At 36.4% G+C, this 17,435-nt stretch overlaps 1 protein-coding gene across 3 annotated transcripts in view; it reads left to right on the forward strand.

Moving 5' to 3' along the window:
• MED13L (mediator complex subunit 13L) overlaps positions 1 to 16,652 on the forward strand; it is a 201,980-nt gene extending 185,328 nt beyond the window's left edge. For all 3 annotated transcript variants that reach the window (XM_085326133.1, XM_085326134.1, XM_085326135.1), the window contains 8 exons: positions 39 to 262; positions 685 to 827; positions 2,914 to 3,072; positions 4,114 to 4,290; positions 6,585 to 6,739; positions 10,005 to 10,166; positions 12,167 to 12,279; positions 13,739 to 16,652. In XM_085326133.1, coding sequence (XP_085182259.1) covers positions 39 to 262; positions 685 to 827; positions 2,914 to 3,072; positions 4,114 to 4,290; positions 6,585 to 6,739; positions 10,005 to 10,166; positions 12,167 to 12,279; positions 13,739 to 13,871 — 1,266 coding nt within the window. In that variant the 3' untranslated portion in view covers positions 13,872 to 16,652. The remainder of the gene's footprint in view (positions 1 to 38; positions 263 to 684; positions 828 to 2,913; positions 3,073 to 4,113; positions 4,291 to 6,584; positions 6,740 to 10,004; positions 10,167 to 12,166; positions 12,280 to 13,738) is intronic.
• The last annotated feature ends 783 nt before the right edge of the window (positions 16,653 to 17,435 follow it).

Consider the following 17,435-nt stretch of genomic DNA (forward strand, 5'->3'; position numbering starts at 1 on the left):
TTTTGATAAATCTGATGATGATGTTGACTTTATTGCAGAGGCCCAGCCCAATCCAGCTATACTCACCTCCTTTCATATTGGCACCTATTAAAGACAAACAGACAGAGCTGGGAGAAACATTTGGAGAGGCCAGTCAGAAGTACAATGTACTTTTTGTTGGATATTGTTTGTCTCATGATCAGCGCTGGCTTCTGGCATCCTGCACTGATCTTCATGGTGAATTGTTGGAAACCTGCATAGTTAATATTGATTTACCAAACAGGTAGAAATCTTTACTATTTACATTAAATCTAGGTCTATAGTTGTCATCTCTCACTTTTATTATTTGCTTGCCCATTGCATTGCAATCACGTTTCCTGCCCATTTCATCACAATACTATTATCGTGATAACATTTGAATGGGCAGAGGAAATAGAGTTATTGTGACACTTGTCTTAGGTATGTTAATTGAGTACCTTCAAGAACAGTTGGTATGTTGCTCAGCATATGGACACCTTTCAGATACCTTTACTAAAACACCACTACTGAAAGCATCTCATTTTTGTTACTCAAAGATAAGTGGGGCACTGTTAGGGCACTGTAGGAACTCCTACAGGTGGTAAGCAGTGAAATAATTCTATAGAATAGAAGTCTGAATGTGCTTCTTCATTCTCATTATTTTTTTTTTCCTTCCATAATCTCCAGGTCAAGGAGGAGCAAATTATCTGCACGTAAAATTGGTCTGCAGAAGCTTTGGGAATGGTGTATCGGTATTGTACAGATGACATCGCTGCCTTGGAGAGTTGTAATTGGGCGACTTGGTCGGCTGGGCCATGGGGAGTTAAAAGGTAGGAAATTTCAGTGCTGTGAGCAAGGAAGAATAATTTACAGGATTGATCATGAACCTTTAAAATCCTACCCTATCAATGATTTTTTTTTTATTGTCTTGGATAAATAATCTACTTCAGTCTTTGTCCACGTTTATACATTGGACTTGATGTCACTTGTCTTGTAGGTACAGCATAGCTTAACTAATACTTGCACCATGTATTTCCCAGTGGAATCCCTGTGTTTGATCACATGCTAGACAAAGATCTGGACAACAGCTGTTCTGTCACAGAAACAGAAATAGGATGCAATTCTGATTCCTAAGCTTCAAAATAAAAATTCTTAGAATAAAGTTACTGAACTAAAAACCCCTAATTTCTGTGGTGCACGAAATTAACTGATAACTGATTGCCAGTGTTTACTGGCAACAAAGTACTCTCTGGGGCCTGCAAAGAATTCCCAAAATCTAGCATTCTCAACAGCTCTGTGGGAACCGAAAGGGCACTCTGGTGTATTGAAGGTTTAGCTGCCTTAATCCAAGTGTAAGAGACTGCCTTGCTTCACATTAGCAGTGATTCCTCTCGCTAATTTGAATATATGCATTCAGCATCTTATCTTCCATTCCTAATGGTTCCTACTACTGTTTTTGCTGGTAACTGATTAACAGAAAATGGGGTTCTGAGAAGCTGTTCTCAGTTCTCTCTCATCTCCTGAATTGGAACATGGAGATGAATTAGACTGGAGGATAAAGATACTTAATTAAACAGTGTGTGCCCTCTTACATTGATAACTAACGATGTGAATTATTGTGGTTATCTCATTGTAAGAATCCTGTATTTCTTGAGATTAGAAAGAATTTGAAAAACAGTGTACAAGGAATAAAAATTTAGTCTGAAAGCACAAGAAAATATTGTGGGGCGTGAGGAGAGAACCTTCTCCCATGTAGTATATGCAGGGAGAAGAAAAGAAGTTGCCTGCTCTGGTCGATGAATTTGGTATTCATCACATGCATTAGAGTTAAGTGGAATGAAGGCAGGACAGATTAAGAATTTAATCAGTAGCTCTCTTCCTCTAATTTTGTGAATCTGTCAGCTAAATGGTTAACTGAGGTCCACTGAAGGCCTGTCTGCCCCTTTGCTGACAACTTTCTGAAGAAACATTTGCTATATTTGCTTTATTTAGTGTATTTTACTTTGTTTCATGTATTTTACTTGTAAGAAAATTTTAGAAAATATGTTATGTGTGAATTCGTATGTTTGCTTACTAGTCAAATATTCCAGTTATGGAGCATGTTAGATGAAAATGGATGTCCTTTTCCAAGAAAATAAAAAAGCAGTTCAGCAACAGTTGGATATAAATAAGAAAACAAAATATAAAGTAAAATAAAATAAATCCTTTTAGGTTGCCCTGTTTCACATCAGACAAGTACTTCCTCATACCTTAGAGGTAGAATTAAAGACTCATTCTTACAGAAACTCATATTCTTAAGTGATTTATCAGAGTAATGCAGTTAGATCACTGGAAAACCAACAAGTTATCACAGGATAAACTATTTTGTAGTAACTGCTTCAATATGCAGTTCTGAGAGCTATACAATTATTTAAGGGGGAAACAGCCCAGAATAACTATTCTACAGTACCAACTTCTTTTTTCTGCTGTACATGAAAAATTACTATGCATTAAAAATACCTTTGCATGTATCAGTACACTATGAGCCAGCCTTACCAGTCTAATCTGAAAATGTACTTTATAACCCTCAAATTTTCTGCTCATATCTCTGTGAAAAGGGTACTGTCCTCTACTGCTTGTCTTCCATCATTGAAAGGAAGGATGCTTTAATGCTTAAAGCACTATACACAGTATATAGGACTGTATTCCTAGTTCTAATACAGAGCAACTTTAAGTGACTTGGTCAAGCTCTCAGTTGTTCCTTAATTTTTAAGCTTCAGAAGAAGTATGTGGGAATTCAATCCATTTATGTTTGAATGCTACATCTCCCAGTGGAAAGGGTTAAATGCAAAATGTTATTAGTATTTCACTGTTTTCAAGCAAGTGCTGGATTTTTCAGAATCCCGTTATGTTCTATCAAACTTCCTTTTTTTTCAGATTGGAGTATCCTCCTCGGGGAATGTTCCCTGCAGACAATCAGCAAACAGCTAAAGGAGGTGTGCCGCATGTGTGGTATCTCATCAGCGGACTCTCCTTCTATCCTCAGTGCCTGCTTAGTTGCCATGGAACCACAAGGCTCCTTTGTTGTGATGCCAGGTAAATTTTTATCCATCTATTTCAATGCTGCTTAAACTTCTCTTCTCATAGATACCACATAAGAAATACTTCAGTCTTGGGAGACTTCTGGGCCTAACAGTAAGACCTTGACTAGCGTGGCTAAATATTGGAGAAAATAGGTTAGGCCAGCAGAATTCCCCAAAATATCATGAAGCTATACTGTGTTGGGAGCCTTGATTCCCAGGAGGAAAAATTACTTTATGTCACTGTCAAATTGATGATGATTTCTTTCGGGAGGTCATGGTTTGAGGTAGACCAGTTCACATCAGCTGAAATGTGATGCTGTACAAGCCCTTATGCAAGGAGGACTGCAAACATTTTAATAGTTGGTAATGTGAAAGGAGACTAAAAAGAAGTAATAAACCTACTTCCCTTTTCATAAGCCCAAGTTTTTTAAAGAGCTCGGTTGTGAGCTACAGTCCACAGGGCTAAGTCAAAGTAAAATTAATTTCATTAAGTTCTTCTGTATTGGATTGTTTACCTTTCCTTATTTGTTGTACTTTGTAAGTATGTACAGTTATCTGTATGGTGAGAGATCCTTACAAACTGCTCCGGTTCTATAGTTTAGGAAGGAAAAAAAAAAAAAAGATTACTGCATGGAATAGAACTAAACCAGCCTGAAAATTACTCATCAAGCTGAATAATTTTCAAAGCAGAGTTTTAGCAGCATGAGAAAATAGATGCCAAGTTATGTCTTTTAATACCATCCACAGTGGGGCACATTACATAATTTGGATTTATATAGATGTGGGTATCCAAAATAAATTTGACTTCCGCGTCTGACAGGCAAATCTCTGCTCAAGGAGCAGCAGAATGAAGGGAAAGATGAGGCATCATGTGAGAATTCACATAGTTAAACATTATCTGTACAACATGTGATCTTAATTTCAGGCTCTTCTTTTAAATGCTTGTGTTAGTTTGCAAACCCAGATCATATGCACATAAATTTAATTGGACACAGAACGTGTATTTTGAAGATGATGCAAATCAGTGTYTTTGCCATTGCTTCTTTCCTGGAAGATGCTGTCACTATGGGATCAGTGTTTGGCCGGAGTACTGCGCTGAATCTGCAATCATCTCAGCTGAATACCCCTCAGGATGCCTCCTGTACACACATCTTGGTTTTCCCAACCTCTGCTACTATCCAGGTAGCACCAGCAAATTATCCTAATGAGGATGGATTCAGCCCTACTAATGGTAAGTTAACATTTGTGTCTAGTGTAGGAGGTGAAATATTTGTGTTTTCCAGTGGCCTACTCAAAAGGTACAAGCAGAGCAGTACCAGTTGGCAATAAAAACTGAATGGACCAGTGTTCTCCAAAGGACCATATACCACCTCAATTTAATTTAAAAACGACACCACCTACATTATAGTTAGAGAATAATATACTATATTTTTCTGAACATTCTTTTCAGGTAATCATAYTGATTTATTCCAAAAGCAATATTCTCTAATGACCAGTCAATTTGGAAAAACAAATAGTAATAAAAGAAGCACAGACTCTAAAATGCTTTTTCTTGTTATTGTGAGTTGACTTGTGAATTGATCAAGCCAAATTGTTTTTTATACTAGTGGTTCACTTGATAGTCTGTTGCGTGCAAAACTTGTCAGGAAGGAGGTACTCGTTTTAAAAKTTTAAACTTCATGTAAAGTAGGCAAAATAGACAAAACTAAGAGTTCTTAATATAATGGGGGTGTTTTTAAGCATATTCAATCTATAAATCTTAACAGCAAGACTATGATTAATACTTTTTATCAAATCAGTATTTTTCTGTTATGCAATAAATCTTTTTAAATTATTATAAAACAATTTAAAACGAGTAACTACAAACCTTTACAACAGAAGGAAGTATTCTAATAGGAGGGGAGGTGGAGTAGAGAGAAGAAGAAAGATCTGGTATTTTTAATGAAAGAGTCTGCTTTGATCTGCTCCTCCTAGAATTTCAGTCAGTCTCACAAAAGGGAAGTTACCTTTCTTATTACTTAAGCAGCTGTCCTTTCAAGGCCCCAGAACCCTGACTGAATGCTGTGCTGACAAATATTTAACCTGCATTAACCTGCCCTTTAGTGCTTCAGATGCTAATTAGAATCAGGTACAGGAGCTGGCGTTTTCCAAAATGGTGTTAAATTTAATTTTCTTAACTCTGTTGTATTTAATGATTAAACTGCTTCCTATGCTATTAACCATCTCATTTATGCTTTGGAGGCTTAGCRGAGCATAACATTAGTTCTGTTTTGTTTATTGAGGTTGTAGGACAGAAGTTAATAAACTAAGCTAATTCATTGCTTTTGCAATCCAGTGCTTCTCCTCAGAAGACGAGGAAAAACAACCACCTGCCTATTTGAGCACCAGGACGTCATCTTGAAATTAGTGCAAGACAAATTCTTTTCCATTTTCATGTGATGTTAGTTGGAGCAAATTTTTCAAGATAAATGATTTATAGTAAAACACATTTAAAACTATATAGAAATGTTTGACTATTATTTAGGGTCTCTTTAGTGTGTTTTAATATAAATCTGGCTGTGATTCTTCTAAATCCAGTTAATTCAGGGGACAGAGAGAGGACAGGGGGAGCCATCTAAAACATACTTTGAATGTCATTATACTTTTTACATGTCTTTGCCTACTAAGACATTAGATTAGGAAAAAATCCGTATAAGCTATACTATGATGTTTGTAATGTTTTGATCTATGTTTATAATCTTAGGTTTCCATCACATAAATTACCCATGGCATTGTAACTTCCAAGTAACTGAGCAATGGAATGTACTTTTCATAGAATGCAAATATATTTTCAATGCATTTTTACTCCCATCCCACATATTAATATGAATTAAATTAAAATATGTTCGCAAGTTATGGTAATAGGAGTATATCTAACTTCTGAGATGAAATCAAACTATTAAAAGTAGAGTTGCAGGAAGTCCTGCTGCAGTATTTAAAATAATCATAAAAGTGCATTGCATGTGAGTGTGGATCAGGCCCTGCTGCCCTTATGCTGAGCAGTACTTGACTCTGAACAATTTCTTTGAAGCTGCTAGGGCTCTTCCCAGAATACTTTGAGCAAATGTGCACCAATATGCTGGTGTGCACTAGGAGCCCGAAGAACAGCACCTGCTGAGGGTAGCTTATGTAGTTTTGTTTAATGTATTTCAAGTATTTTGTTAATGGATTTCTGTGACCAGCTGCAGAGAGGTGTAATTCTTTTGGTTAAAAAGTTCATTTGGAATTGTTATTAAGCTGGTATGACAGGATTTTTGTATACTGTAGAATTCATGATTTTAGTAGATGTCTGCTAACTTTTCCTTTCAAATCTGTGTGGTTGAAGTCAAAGGTACTAAGAAGGATGAAACTGTAAAATGTGTACTGCTGCCTTCAGATCTGTCTCAAGTGTGTGTCCCTCAAAGGGAATGGTAACGTATTAGAGAAAATTCTTAACAAAAACAAGTACAGGAGATGAGAAATGATTTTTTTTCTTTTCTCTTTCAGATGACATGTTTGACCTCCCATTCCCAGATGACATAGACAACGACTTTGGAATTTTAATAACAGGGAATCTTCACTCTCCACCAAATTCTTCCCCGGTTCCTTCCCCTGGTTCCCCATCCGGTATTGGAGTGGGATCTCACTTCCAGCATAGTAGGGTAAGGCTCTAGCACTTCATGGGACATGCTGCTGAAAAGCAAGACAAAGCAAAAGCAAAAACAGAACAAACAAAAACAAACAACAACAACAAACCCCCAGATCCTCCAACAGAATCTCCTTTTCTGTAGATTAAGTCAACAGCAAGGTACTGGCTAAATACCATGGTAAAAGATGCCTCTGCCATGACTGTTTTTCCAAGTTAAAGTTAGCTGTTAGTGTAGAAGGTAATTGAGAGGTAGAGAGGAGGAAGAGGATGTCTTGTGGTCGAGCCATATTCAATAATTCTGTATGAACTTAATCTGTATTTATGGATTTTTCTCTGGAAAATCATACAGAATGCCCCTGGCACAAAGTGACAAGCCTTTGAGAGAAAGGAAGACATGGAGACCTCTGATCAGATCAGTTTCTGTGGGAGGCAAGAAGTAAGATAATTCTCCTAATAATAAAACCCTGTCAATATAAACTCTGCAAGTGTTAGATGTTTATGCAAATGCTGTTTTCTTAGTAAAAATTAGCCCAAGGCACATACTATTTAGAAGTTATTTTTGTTTGAAGTGACTTTTATAAAGCTGGTTCCAACACCAGTGGTTATTTTAAATGCAAATTGTTTTTGATAATTCAAGAAACATTTTTCTGAATTGGCTTTAGTGTAATTTGGATCATGTTTGATGGAACTCTTATGCATACAGTTAGTTGTGTAAGAGACTTAGCTGTACATTTAAAATGTTTTCCATTGCAAGTATGCAGAAGCATGAAGAGGTTTCATAATTTGGCAGCAGAGAAGTTCTACTCTAGAAACAGTTCATTTAAAGCGATAGCATACAACTTCTTTAGTAAGTAGTACAGTCTTATTAAGGAAATAGAATATTGTTTTTAATAGAAGAAATGGATAAGTCTGTGTATTTAAAAGTTCTGTTATAATAATCTGGATTTTTTTAAAATAACTGGATCAGTACCTGCAACTACCACTGGTAGTTTCAGACAGTCTCCTCTAGTGAAACGATAAATCTGGTTAGACACAACTACTAAATACCTACTTAGGGAGTTGTATAGCTAAGACATTTGACTGTGAATGATGCCACGTATTCATCCACTCTAACAAAGCAGCACATTTTTCTAAATGTAAGTATCTTCTTAAGAAAGAAATTTTCACTCCCTGAAAATGACTAGGATTTTGAGATATGGCAGTTTTATCACCTGGAAGGAAAAAGTCTTCTGTGTATTTCCTTATTACCTCTGCCAAAATGCTTCAATGGTCAGCTTAATATTGTCTGTGAGTGGAAAAATTTCTTTTGCACCAGCCACAAAAACGCTAACGTTATATTTTGTGATCTCCATACATGATCACCTTACACTAATACTTCAACTCACTTTTCAAAGGCTAAATAATTACACATTTCTGTCGCTTGGTTATTTCAAACTGTTATGTGGGCAAATTAAAAGTTTTAAATTTTGTTCCCAAAACCTCTAGTCATAAATCACAACTAAGCACTCATTACAATTTCCCTTTCATATTTAGGTGATTGAACAACCTCTGTTCTGTACCACTTTTAGAAAAATGTGTTATACAACTTACTCTCAATGGAACTCTATCCAAATGCCTTAACAGTATTGAAAGGTTAATGACCAAAGAGCTTAGAGACCTGGACAAGCCATTTCTAGATGAACCTGTCATAGTAATTCAGTTTAACCATTAACAAGGGCCTAGTAATTGATGTGTAATTTTTGGTTTTAAAAAAGCAACAGCGTGTGATCATTACCTTGTGGGTCAGGGAAGGTCAAGCCTCCGTCCATGTAGCCCATAATTGATTGCTGCAGTTTACTAGTATAAGTCCTGATTGCTCAGCAGCCAGTTTCAAGGTCTACTGTTAGGTTTTCCAAGTGCCTGCAGCCAGGTGCACTGTAGCCTTCTCTGAGCTTTATGGACTGTTTAACTTTGATTTCTGATCAAGATACTACTGTTGGAGAAAGACCTGCTTCAAGGACTAGCACTGAAGGTTCTGTGATTAAGCCAGTTTCTTAGAATCTTTTTCTCCTGCTGACTTAAAGGTCCATGTGGAATAAATGGACTGCCCGTCCAGAATACTTTGCAAGTTTATCTTTTTTTTTTTTTTTTTGAGAGGGGGGTTTCTAAGAAATAAAAAGTAAAAGCAAAATAATGAAGAGTGTTTACAAAAAGTAAATCTATGTAAAATAAAAATGTACTTCAGAATGGAATGGCAGTCAGCCATTCTAATACCTAAGGCAGTCCTTCTAGGTTTATTAATGTGGTCCATGATATATATTGCATTTTTTATAAACACTGGGAGACAAACTCTCATGAAACATTCCTGCACAACAGCCTGGTGTGCAGAAGGTTCATCTATCTTGGTTTTAGTCTACAGAAATAAAAACACATACATACATGCTGAGAGGCAGCAATCTAATATCTGACAAAACTAGTTTTGAAGACTTTTTCATGTTGTTCCACTCTCTCCTCTCCAAATAACTTTCCCCATGTATGAAAACATGAATAACTAATTCTAAAATAACCCTGTATTTAAATAAATTAATAACTGATATAACTAGAAAAGCAGAATCAGCTGTTTCTTTTTCCCCACACTGAGTGTCTGCATGTATAAAACATAGTATCTTCTGTTCAAGTTATTCACAGCAAGGAGTAAAGGAATAAAGGAAAATAGAGCAGAGCTTTTTTTTTTAAGGTATAAAAGTAACTAACTTAAACAACAAACACTCTATAAAGATGCAGGTATTTTATGTTCTTGCATAGCTGAGTGTGTAACTCATTCTTCCATTAGCTGAAGTCAGAAACATCTGCAGTGTGACTTGATAATTTTTCTAGGTTTGGGGATATCTTGTAAAGCTAAAAAAAAAATTACTGAGGCAGTAAAAGCTTAAAATCAACACCGCTCTGTTCTCTGCCTGCCCACATTAAGCTACTGAGGTTCATGACAGAGCGTAGTACCTGTAAGTTACTCTAGCATCTCTATAAACTCACTTCAATTTAAGAGCTTAACGTTGCTGTTAGGGAACTTAAAGTAATTCTGAAACATACGCCTGAGAAACCCAACCAAAGGAAAGGATTAGACAACTTAAAGATTTATGAATAAAGGGAAAGCATGGCACAGCCTGAGATTAAAGGCTAGCTCATTAATAACAAGACAAAACTGCATTAAAGCCTGAATGATCAGTAAACAAAATGAATGTTATTGGGGGGGGTGTAATGACATAAAACAAACAAATGCCTTTTAACTTTTTCTTCAGAGCCAAGGGGAACGTCTTCTTTCTAGAGAAGCCCCTGAAGAACTGAAGCAGCAACCCCTTGCTCTTGGATACTTTGTATCAACTGCCAAAGCTGAGAATCTTCCACAGTGGTTCTGGTCATCTTGTCCTCAGGCACAAAACCAGTGTCCTCTCTTCCTGAAGGTCTGTGTTAGTATCCTTTTACAGGGGAAAGAGAGGAAGAATTCTATTAATCTCCTGTGAATTTTCCATGAAAATGTTGACTTTGCATGTTACCTCAACTGACAGCATTGGTAACAGAAATATAATTCTAGCTTTGAATTTAGATAGCTGGCTATTAACATTTACTTTCTGTTCCTACAGCCTTTACCTGAAATGGAATAGAATATGGCAATTTCTAAATATGAAATCATCAAAGCCATATCCAGTATTAAGGAAGTGTCATGATTGTCATTTCCTAAATTTTGGTTGACTTAAGTCAGGAGGGCCATAGCTCCTATTCTGCCATAGTCCAGTTATGACACATGGATTAAAAATTTACTCTCCATTCCTATATCCTTATATGTGGTAAAAGTCACAAAGTTTCCAGAATGGAAAATTGTTAGTCCTTGCAAAAGGTCTACAGCAGAACTAGTTCAACTACTAGCAATTCACTGCCCCCTATAGAGAGACATGCAGGCTTTTACTTGCGTGAATCAAAAGGATTTGAACTAATGAGTAAGGAAATAAGGTGAAAAATATGCACTGAAGAGCATCACATAAATAGTTGAGCAAGCAACATACAGAGTAGTTAAGACAGTACTACTTTCATTATCCATTTCCAGTTTAATTAGCAAATGTTAAAACATTTTTTACAAGTATCATGTAGTCTTCTAGCTAAATTCTTATCTGTGCCTGCCAGGCTATTATCCAAGTCTTCAGTATTTCTCAATTCTTTCCTCATGCAAAAAGGCATTTTACAGTTATCATTTAAGAATGACTGCTGTATTTGTTCTTATAAAGCATAAAGTGGGGCTTTATATCCAGTATACCACCTCCACCAGCTCAGTATTGAAGTACCCAATTAAATGATGTCATCTTCCTTATTCCCTCCGCTTTTTCGTGGATAGATTTCCTGAAGTGCTTTGCTCTAAACCTGCTAAATGGAGAKCTCAAAAATAATATGAAATGCAAGCCACTGTATGTATAGAGCTAGAGATGAAGCTTTACCCTAAACTTAAAACTACATCTTTGTGAATGAGTAATACAAATACTATGGTTCATTTCCAGTGGTAAAAGCATAGTCAACAGAGCTCCAGGCAACTGTAAATTCCTTCCATAAGCTTACACTAGATTTGCACTGGAGAGAAGGAGCTACCACCCTTCCCCCTGCCCCAACACAATTACTCTTTCAGATCTAGGCTGAACTAAAGGTTTAATTTGACTTGGAACATTCTGTTTTCGTTTGGACAATTTTTAATAAAAGCAAGGGGCTGAATTCATGCAGTAACTTGYATGYCGTTCAGAGAGCAGGTGGTGCTGTCTCATTTGTGCTACACAGCACAAAATTAGAAAACATGTATGGTCTATGCGAGACAGAGTTTCAAGTACTCCATCTGATATGGATTAAGAATTTTTGAGCTGAAGTATTCCACCTCTAATGTGCAGGCCACAGTTGGTGGAGCATAACTTAGAGGTTGCCTAGGCAGGCTGTGTGGTCTGTGAGGCTACCCACTTGAAAAGTTTACATGGTTGGCTCTAGCCCTGCACAGGATCAACATGAAATCTCCTTCCTAGCCCTATATAAACTAATGCATAGGCCTTGTTCCAGAAGAAAGATGAAGGAGATTCAGGAAACATAACAGAACAGAGTATGCCAAAGGCTGCGTTAAGTGTTCTGGCCTGCCATCCTACACTTGCATGGTGTACTGTGATGGGTCTCCTGCGGCAGAGTTTGAACAATCAGAATGTTTTATTACTGAAATACCAAGAGAACCACTGACACATTCCTGTAAGTGTCTTCCCTTGTCATTTCTTCCCTGAGAAAATGTAACAGATTACAGAACTTCAGAATGCACTTGGCCATAGTAGGTTGAGCTTGCCAACACTTCAGGCTCTCCTATATTTGTTCACTGTGAATCTTCAGAAAAACTTGCCATATGAAGAGTTAATTTGTGGGKTTTTTTTTTCCTTTCCTTTCAAAGGCCTCATTGCACCAYCATATCTCTGTAGCGCAGACCGATGAGCTTTTACCTGCCAGAAATTCTCAGCGTGTTCCTCATCCCTTGGACTCTAAAACTACATCAGATGTCTTGAGGTAGGTAGCACTTTTTAGGGTCTCCATTTTCTCTGCAAGGTTATGGGAATACAGCACTGAAAGTTCAGATAAACTGTTTCTTTCAGAGGAGCTTTTGGGGGAGGGGGCAAAATTAGCCCTTAGGTTTATCAAGTGTTCACACAGGTAAGGCATAGTAGAGGTGTAGTTTTAAAAAAGAAGAAAAAAACAGCTAGTCTTACTATGTTTGCTACCAACACTAGTAAAGAGCAGTAAAAGGACTTATTTCCTATTCTTATAGGAAATAAATAAATTTTTGAGATACATACATATATTTAATCCCTAAAGCTATAACCCTTATTACGAGGGTTCTTTCATAAATTCTCTGCAACAATATGGAAAGGAATATGTGCCTTACAAAGTGGATGCCACCATACCTTGATTTGCCTCCCAAAGATTGTTCTGTTCAGCTGATGGTGTAAGCTAGACTGTATAAATATTTTTTTTCTCACCAAACCAAATGGAATTATAGAAGGAAATAGAGGCACTCTCCTCATACTCGCTATCTCAAGAATTAGGATAATTACCTGAGATATAAAGGAGATACTCTTCCTGAATTAATACAGGGTTGTGAGCCTATTCTGCTGTAGAAGRTAGCTGGAAAAATGTTTGGCTTCATCTGATCTGTTGGGGCTGTACTACACTGAAAAAAAAATCTATTTTATGATAGCGCATAGAGGGTGGGACACAATAATGAACGATGGATACTTATACCAGGTAGAAAGTATCAATAAAAAACATTAAGAATATTCTCATCTAACTCGAATTGGTGGTAAATATACTGCTCTAGAATTTGTGTCAGCTTAGGCAGAGGACTGAGCTGTTGTGTCTGTTCTGAGGTAATACTCTCTCCCCCTTTGTTTTGAGTAAGAGTATGATGCTCTGAGATGCGCAGCGATAAGACAAGAGGAAAGGACACAAGTTAAAAGCTGGGAAATTCTAATTAGACATAAAGAAAGAATTATTTTAGAGTAAGGCTGATCAAATACTGGAACAGATTGGCCAGAGAGGTTGTGGAATCTCCATCCACAGACCTGGTAAGACTCTACTGAACAAGTCTACTGGACAAGTTTCTGTGCAACCTGATCTGTCCAGACTTGTTTTGAACACAGGATTGAACTAAATAACCTCCGGAGGTCCCTTCCAACCTGAATTATTCTATGATTCTATCATCTCTACTGTGTATTGGAAGAAAGTCTAGATTCAAACGGTTTGAGTCAAATTCAAATATTCTCATGCTGAAAAGTGTGTGTGGAATGTGATTTACGTCAAGTTTGCTACTTGGCCAACACTATCGACATTAGTAGAACCAGGCAGTGCTCACCTCAGTATATCTCCAAGACAAATCAGTGATAAATTGAATTAAATGCTTTAGAAAAGAAAGAAGGAAAGGAGTAAACCATTGCAGTTTCATTTTTCTCCCTGCATTTCTCTTCTACAGGTTCGTTTTGGAGCAGTACAATGCACTGTCCTGGCTTACATGTAACCCTGCCACTCAGGATCGCAGCTCCTGCCTTCCTGTCCACTTTGTGGTGCTCACTCAATTGTACAATGCCATCATGAACATACTTTAATAGATAGAAAAGCACTTGTTCTTCTGGCTTATTCTCCCCTCAACCTGAGAAACGTGCCACAGTCTGCAAAAATCACAATTTTGCTTGTCTTCAGACCAGTCGTGTGCTGTGCTTCTGTTCCTCCATAAGCACATGTGAATTCTGCAGTGTTCAAAACTAAACTACCCATTAACATCTCTGGCAGCTTCAGTCCAAAATCTGGGAACATCCAAGAACAGTGAACACACAGTAACCTCAAGCCAGTGTTAGTTTGGTGGCCCAGTAACTACTGGTCAGTGTGTTTTTCTTTTTTTCTCTCTCTCTCTCTTTTTTTTTTTTCTTTTTTGAGGAAGACTACAGTATCTTTTTGCATTAGGAACTCTGATATACAACCAAGAGCAGTTTCAGCCCTGCAAGTAAAAATATCTTTTAGTGACCAGTTTGGGTTTTCCRACAGTTATTTTCTTGTTTGAACATCACCAACTGGGACTTTGCAGAAGAAGAAAACCAGTCATAGTCTTGTATTAATATTGGAGTTTTCTGTCTACCTGGAGTTCCTGTCAGAGTGGATTGGGATGAATGCATGCATTTGTTACCTGTCCATGTAGATATGAATGGTCTGGAGATATTTTATTTATTTTTAGGTTTGGGGAGGGAAGGGATTAAATTATAAAGGACCGGGAACAGTAGAATATTTTAACAATCCAGCTCCGTTCCACCGTAGGGTTATTTATCTATGTACCTCTCACTCTTCTGACCTAGAAAACAAAAATGAAGCTAGTAACAATCAAAGTCCAAGTTGGGAAGGGGAGTATATTTAGAATTCTAACTGTGTCAGCATAGTCTGATAAGAATATACTTGTATTTTAAGGAATTCACACCTGCATTTAGCCTGGTTAAAGCAAGAAATGGCCAGTGTTTAATGAAGGATAACACTACCTAATAAAAGAAGAGTGAGTGAGAGGTAGGGAGGAAAAATACTTTAAAGCCCAATGTAAGGGCAAATGGAAAGTGGTAAATTAATCTATTGTAGAGCTATGATTGAAATATATTTCCARTAAGTTTAATGATGCTAGAAAATTATTTACTGAAACCCAAGTCGCCCTTTAATGCTGGGCAGACTAGTCCATGTACATATCCAAAAATATGGTTTTTGTTTACACTAAATCAGTTACAAATCTGGTGTATTTTTTCTGATGATAGGAATATTATTTCAAAGAAATAATTTTTAAAAATTATATCATTAAATTAGTACTTGAAGTTATACCACTGTGGTGGAAAAGTTACTTTGTTTAGTAAAATGATTGCCATTTTAAAGGTTAATGGCTAATTGAAGTATTTTTATGACTCCTTCATTCCAGGCTTCAAGGGGTTTATATTTAAACTCCATTTTCTAATGTTTGATGTTGCACTCTGCAGCAGGCATGGACTGCCTTATGTGAGGGGTCGGGCACTTTGATCAGGCTGTGTGACCTAGTTATCTATCTGTGGAGAAAAACCTACAAATTTTAAAGTTCTTCCAAAAGACATTCATGTTCTGGTTAAAAAAAAAAAAAAGAAAAAGAAATTCTATGATTTTAAAAAGTATTTTTCTTGAGATAATGTAACATTTAAAACAAATTATATAAAAAAAAGAATTGCTTGTGTAATGAGAAGGTGAAGTCAGAGAAGTAACCTGTAAATGGATTGTTTCATTCTCTGCACCAAACCTCCCACGTGGGTATCTTCTTTGCAATGTATAGGTTAAAAAAAAAAAAAATCTGATATCAAACCATTTGTATCTAATGTGTACAGTGTAAAATTGACTTTAAAAATATTGCCGTACTATTTTTTCTTAATCAGAAAAGAAAATTCTCAAGGCCTTTTGAAGAGCATAAAAAGTTGAAGATTGTAAACTTGTATAAAAAAAAATTTAACTTGGGGAGGAAAAATGTAAAGTAGACATTTGTAATCTTTTACCGTTTTGGGGTTATTTGTTCCCAGGATTCATCTGAACTTTGGATTATTAGTTTGTTTGTTCTTTTTAAATGGGCCGTTTTTATCCAGGGGCATTTCTTCCCCAGAAACCTGGTTCTAAGCAAAAATTAAAAATAAAAAAAGGGCAGCAAGGAGTAGTTTTCATCTGGTGTCTTTTATTTAATTTTTTTAAGTTAAGAGAAGCTGGTGACATATTTATACGTTTTTGTGCAAAATAAATGAATGGCAATAGATTTTAAAGAAAAATCTTATGTACTTCAGTGTGAAAAGTTCTGTATAATATTTCCCTTAAATATGCATTATTTTACTTGTGAGTTTTTTACTGAATTAATCTGAAATGTACAAGCCCTGGCTTTCCTACAGAGTGAAGAAAGTTATTTTATTTTTTTTTTTTTATTTCTAACTTTGGAAATTCATGCCTAAATCAGAATTATTATACAGTTGTTTGAGCTAAAGGGAGAGGGAGGGGGTGGGGAATGTCCAGCATGCTTGTATGTATATTTCAGAACCTTTTTTAAATGTAAAAGCTGTACATTTCTGGGGAGTTCTGAATTTCTTTGTTTTTTTTTTTTTTTTTCCTCTGAGCATTTTGCAGTGAGCTTCTTTTATATATAGCCAACAATTTGAAAGAAAACAAAAAAAAATGTGAAGTTCATTTTAAATCTACAGTATATCGCTGGTACAATACACTAAAAAGACTTTGATAAAAAAGAAACAATAATAATAAAGACCTCCATTTTAAATGTCATTCATATATACCTTGTGGATGAGAGCTATATACTTTTACACACTTTTTTAGATGAATAAATTATTGAATTACTGAAACTCCTGTTGCAGTTTTATTCTTAAGAGTATTTTCTCTGACTATTAAGTTTTGGCAAAGCATTCCTAGGGAAGAAGAGCCTGCGTTAAAAAGCAGCCATAGATCTCATATGTGATGTGAATGGAACTGAAATTCATTTAAAGGCTCTTTATTATTTATTTAGAGACACAGCTATCTTCCGTGAAGTAACCTATACCCACCTGCCTGTTAAGACTTGCCACATGTTGATTAAATCTAAGCTTTATCGGAYGCCATTTCAGAATAATATGGCTCATTACAATGTACAAGCGTTCACACTGCAGTAGTACTTAACTTTCTTTAAAAGTGGAAATTAAAGAAAATAGAATAATCACTCTATGCAAAGCTGGATCTTTGTGAAAGGAAATCCATTAATGTAGAAGCTGATTTAATCAAATTGTAAATTCTGCCAGATCAGGTGAGTAGAAACAACCTGAGAGAATCTGGTGATACATTAGTAGCAGTTGCTTTGCATTAGCAACTTTAACTACAAGAGCTCACCCCCTACAGATGAGATTTCTCTCTATATACCAGGTAAGCCTTTAACAGGAGATTTTAATGGCATATCAGTATCTTGCAACTGCCTCGCTCCCCTCTTCCCCACCCCACAGTAGCATTTACAAAGGAATTGCAACGTAGTCAGCTCCAGATTAAAGAATAATACTAAACCAGATCTGCTACCTCAGGTTGTCCAGAGCAGCTGTATTTTTAAATATCGTATCCTTAGCTTTACTCTTAAAAAAAAAAAAAAAAAAAAACACCCACCC

This window comes from Rhea americana, unplaced genomic scaffold (genome assembly GCF_003343005.1).
Source record: "Rhea americana isolate MKP2758 unplaced genomic scaffold, rheAme1 scaffold_128, whole genome shotgun sequence".
Taxonomy (NCBI): Eukaryota; Metazoa; Chordata; class Aves; order Rheiformes; family Rheidae; genus Rhea; species Rhea americana.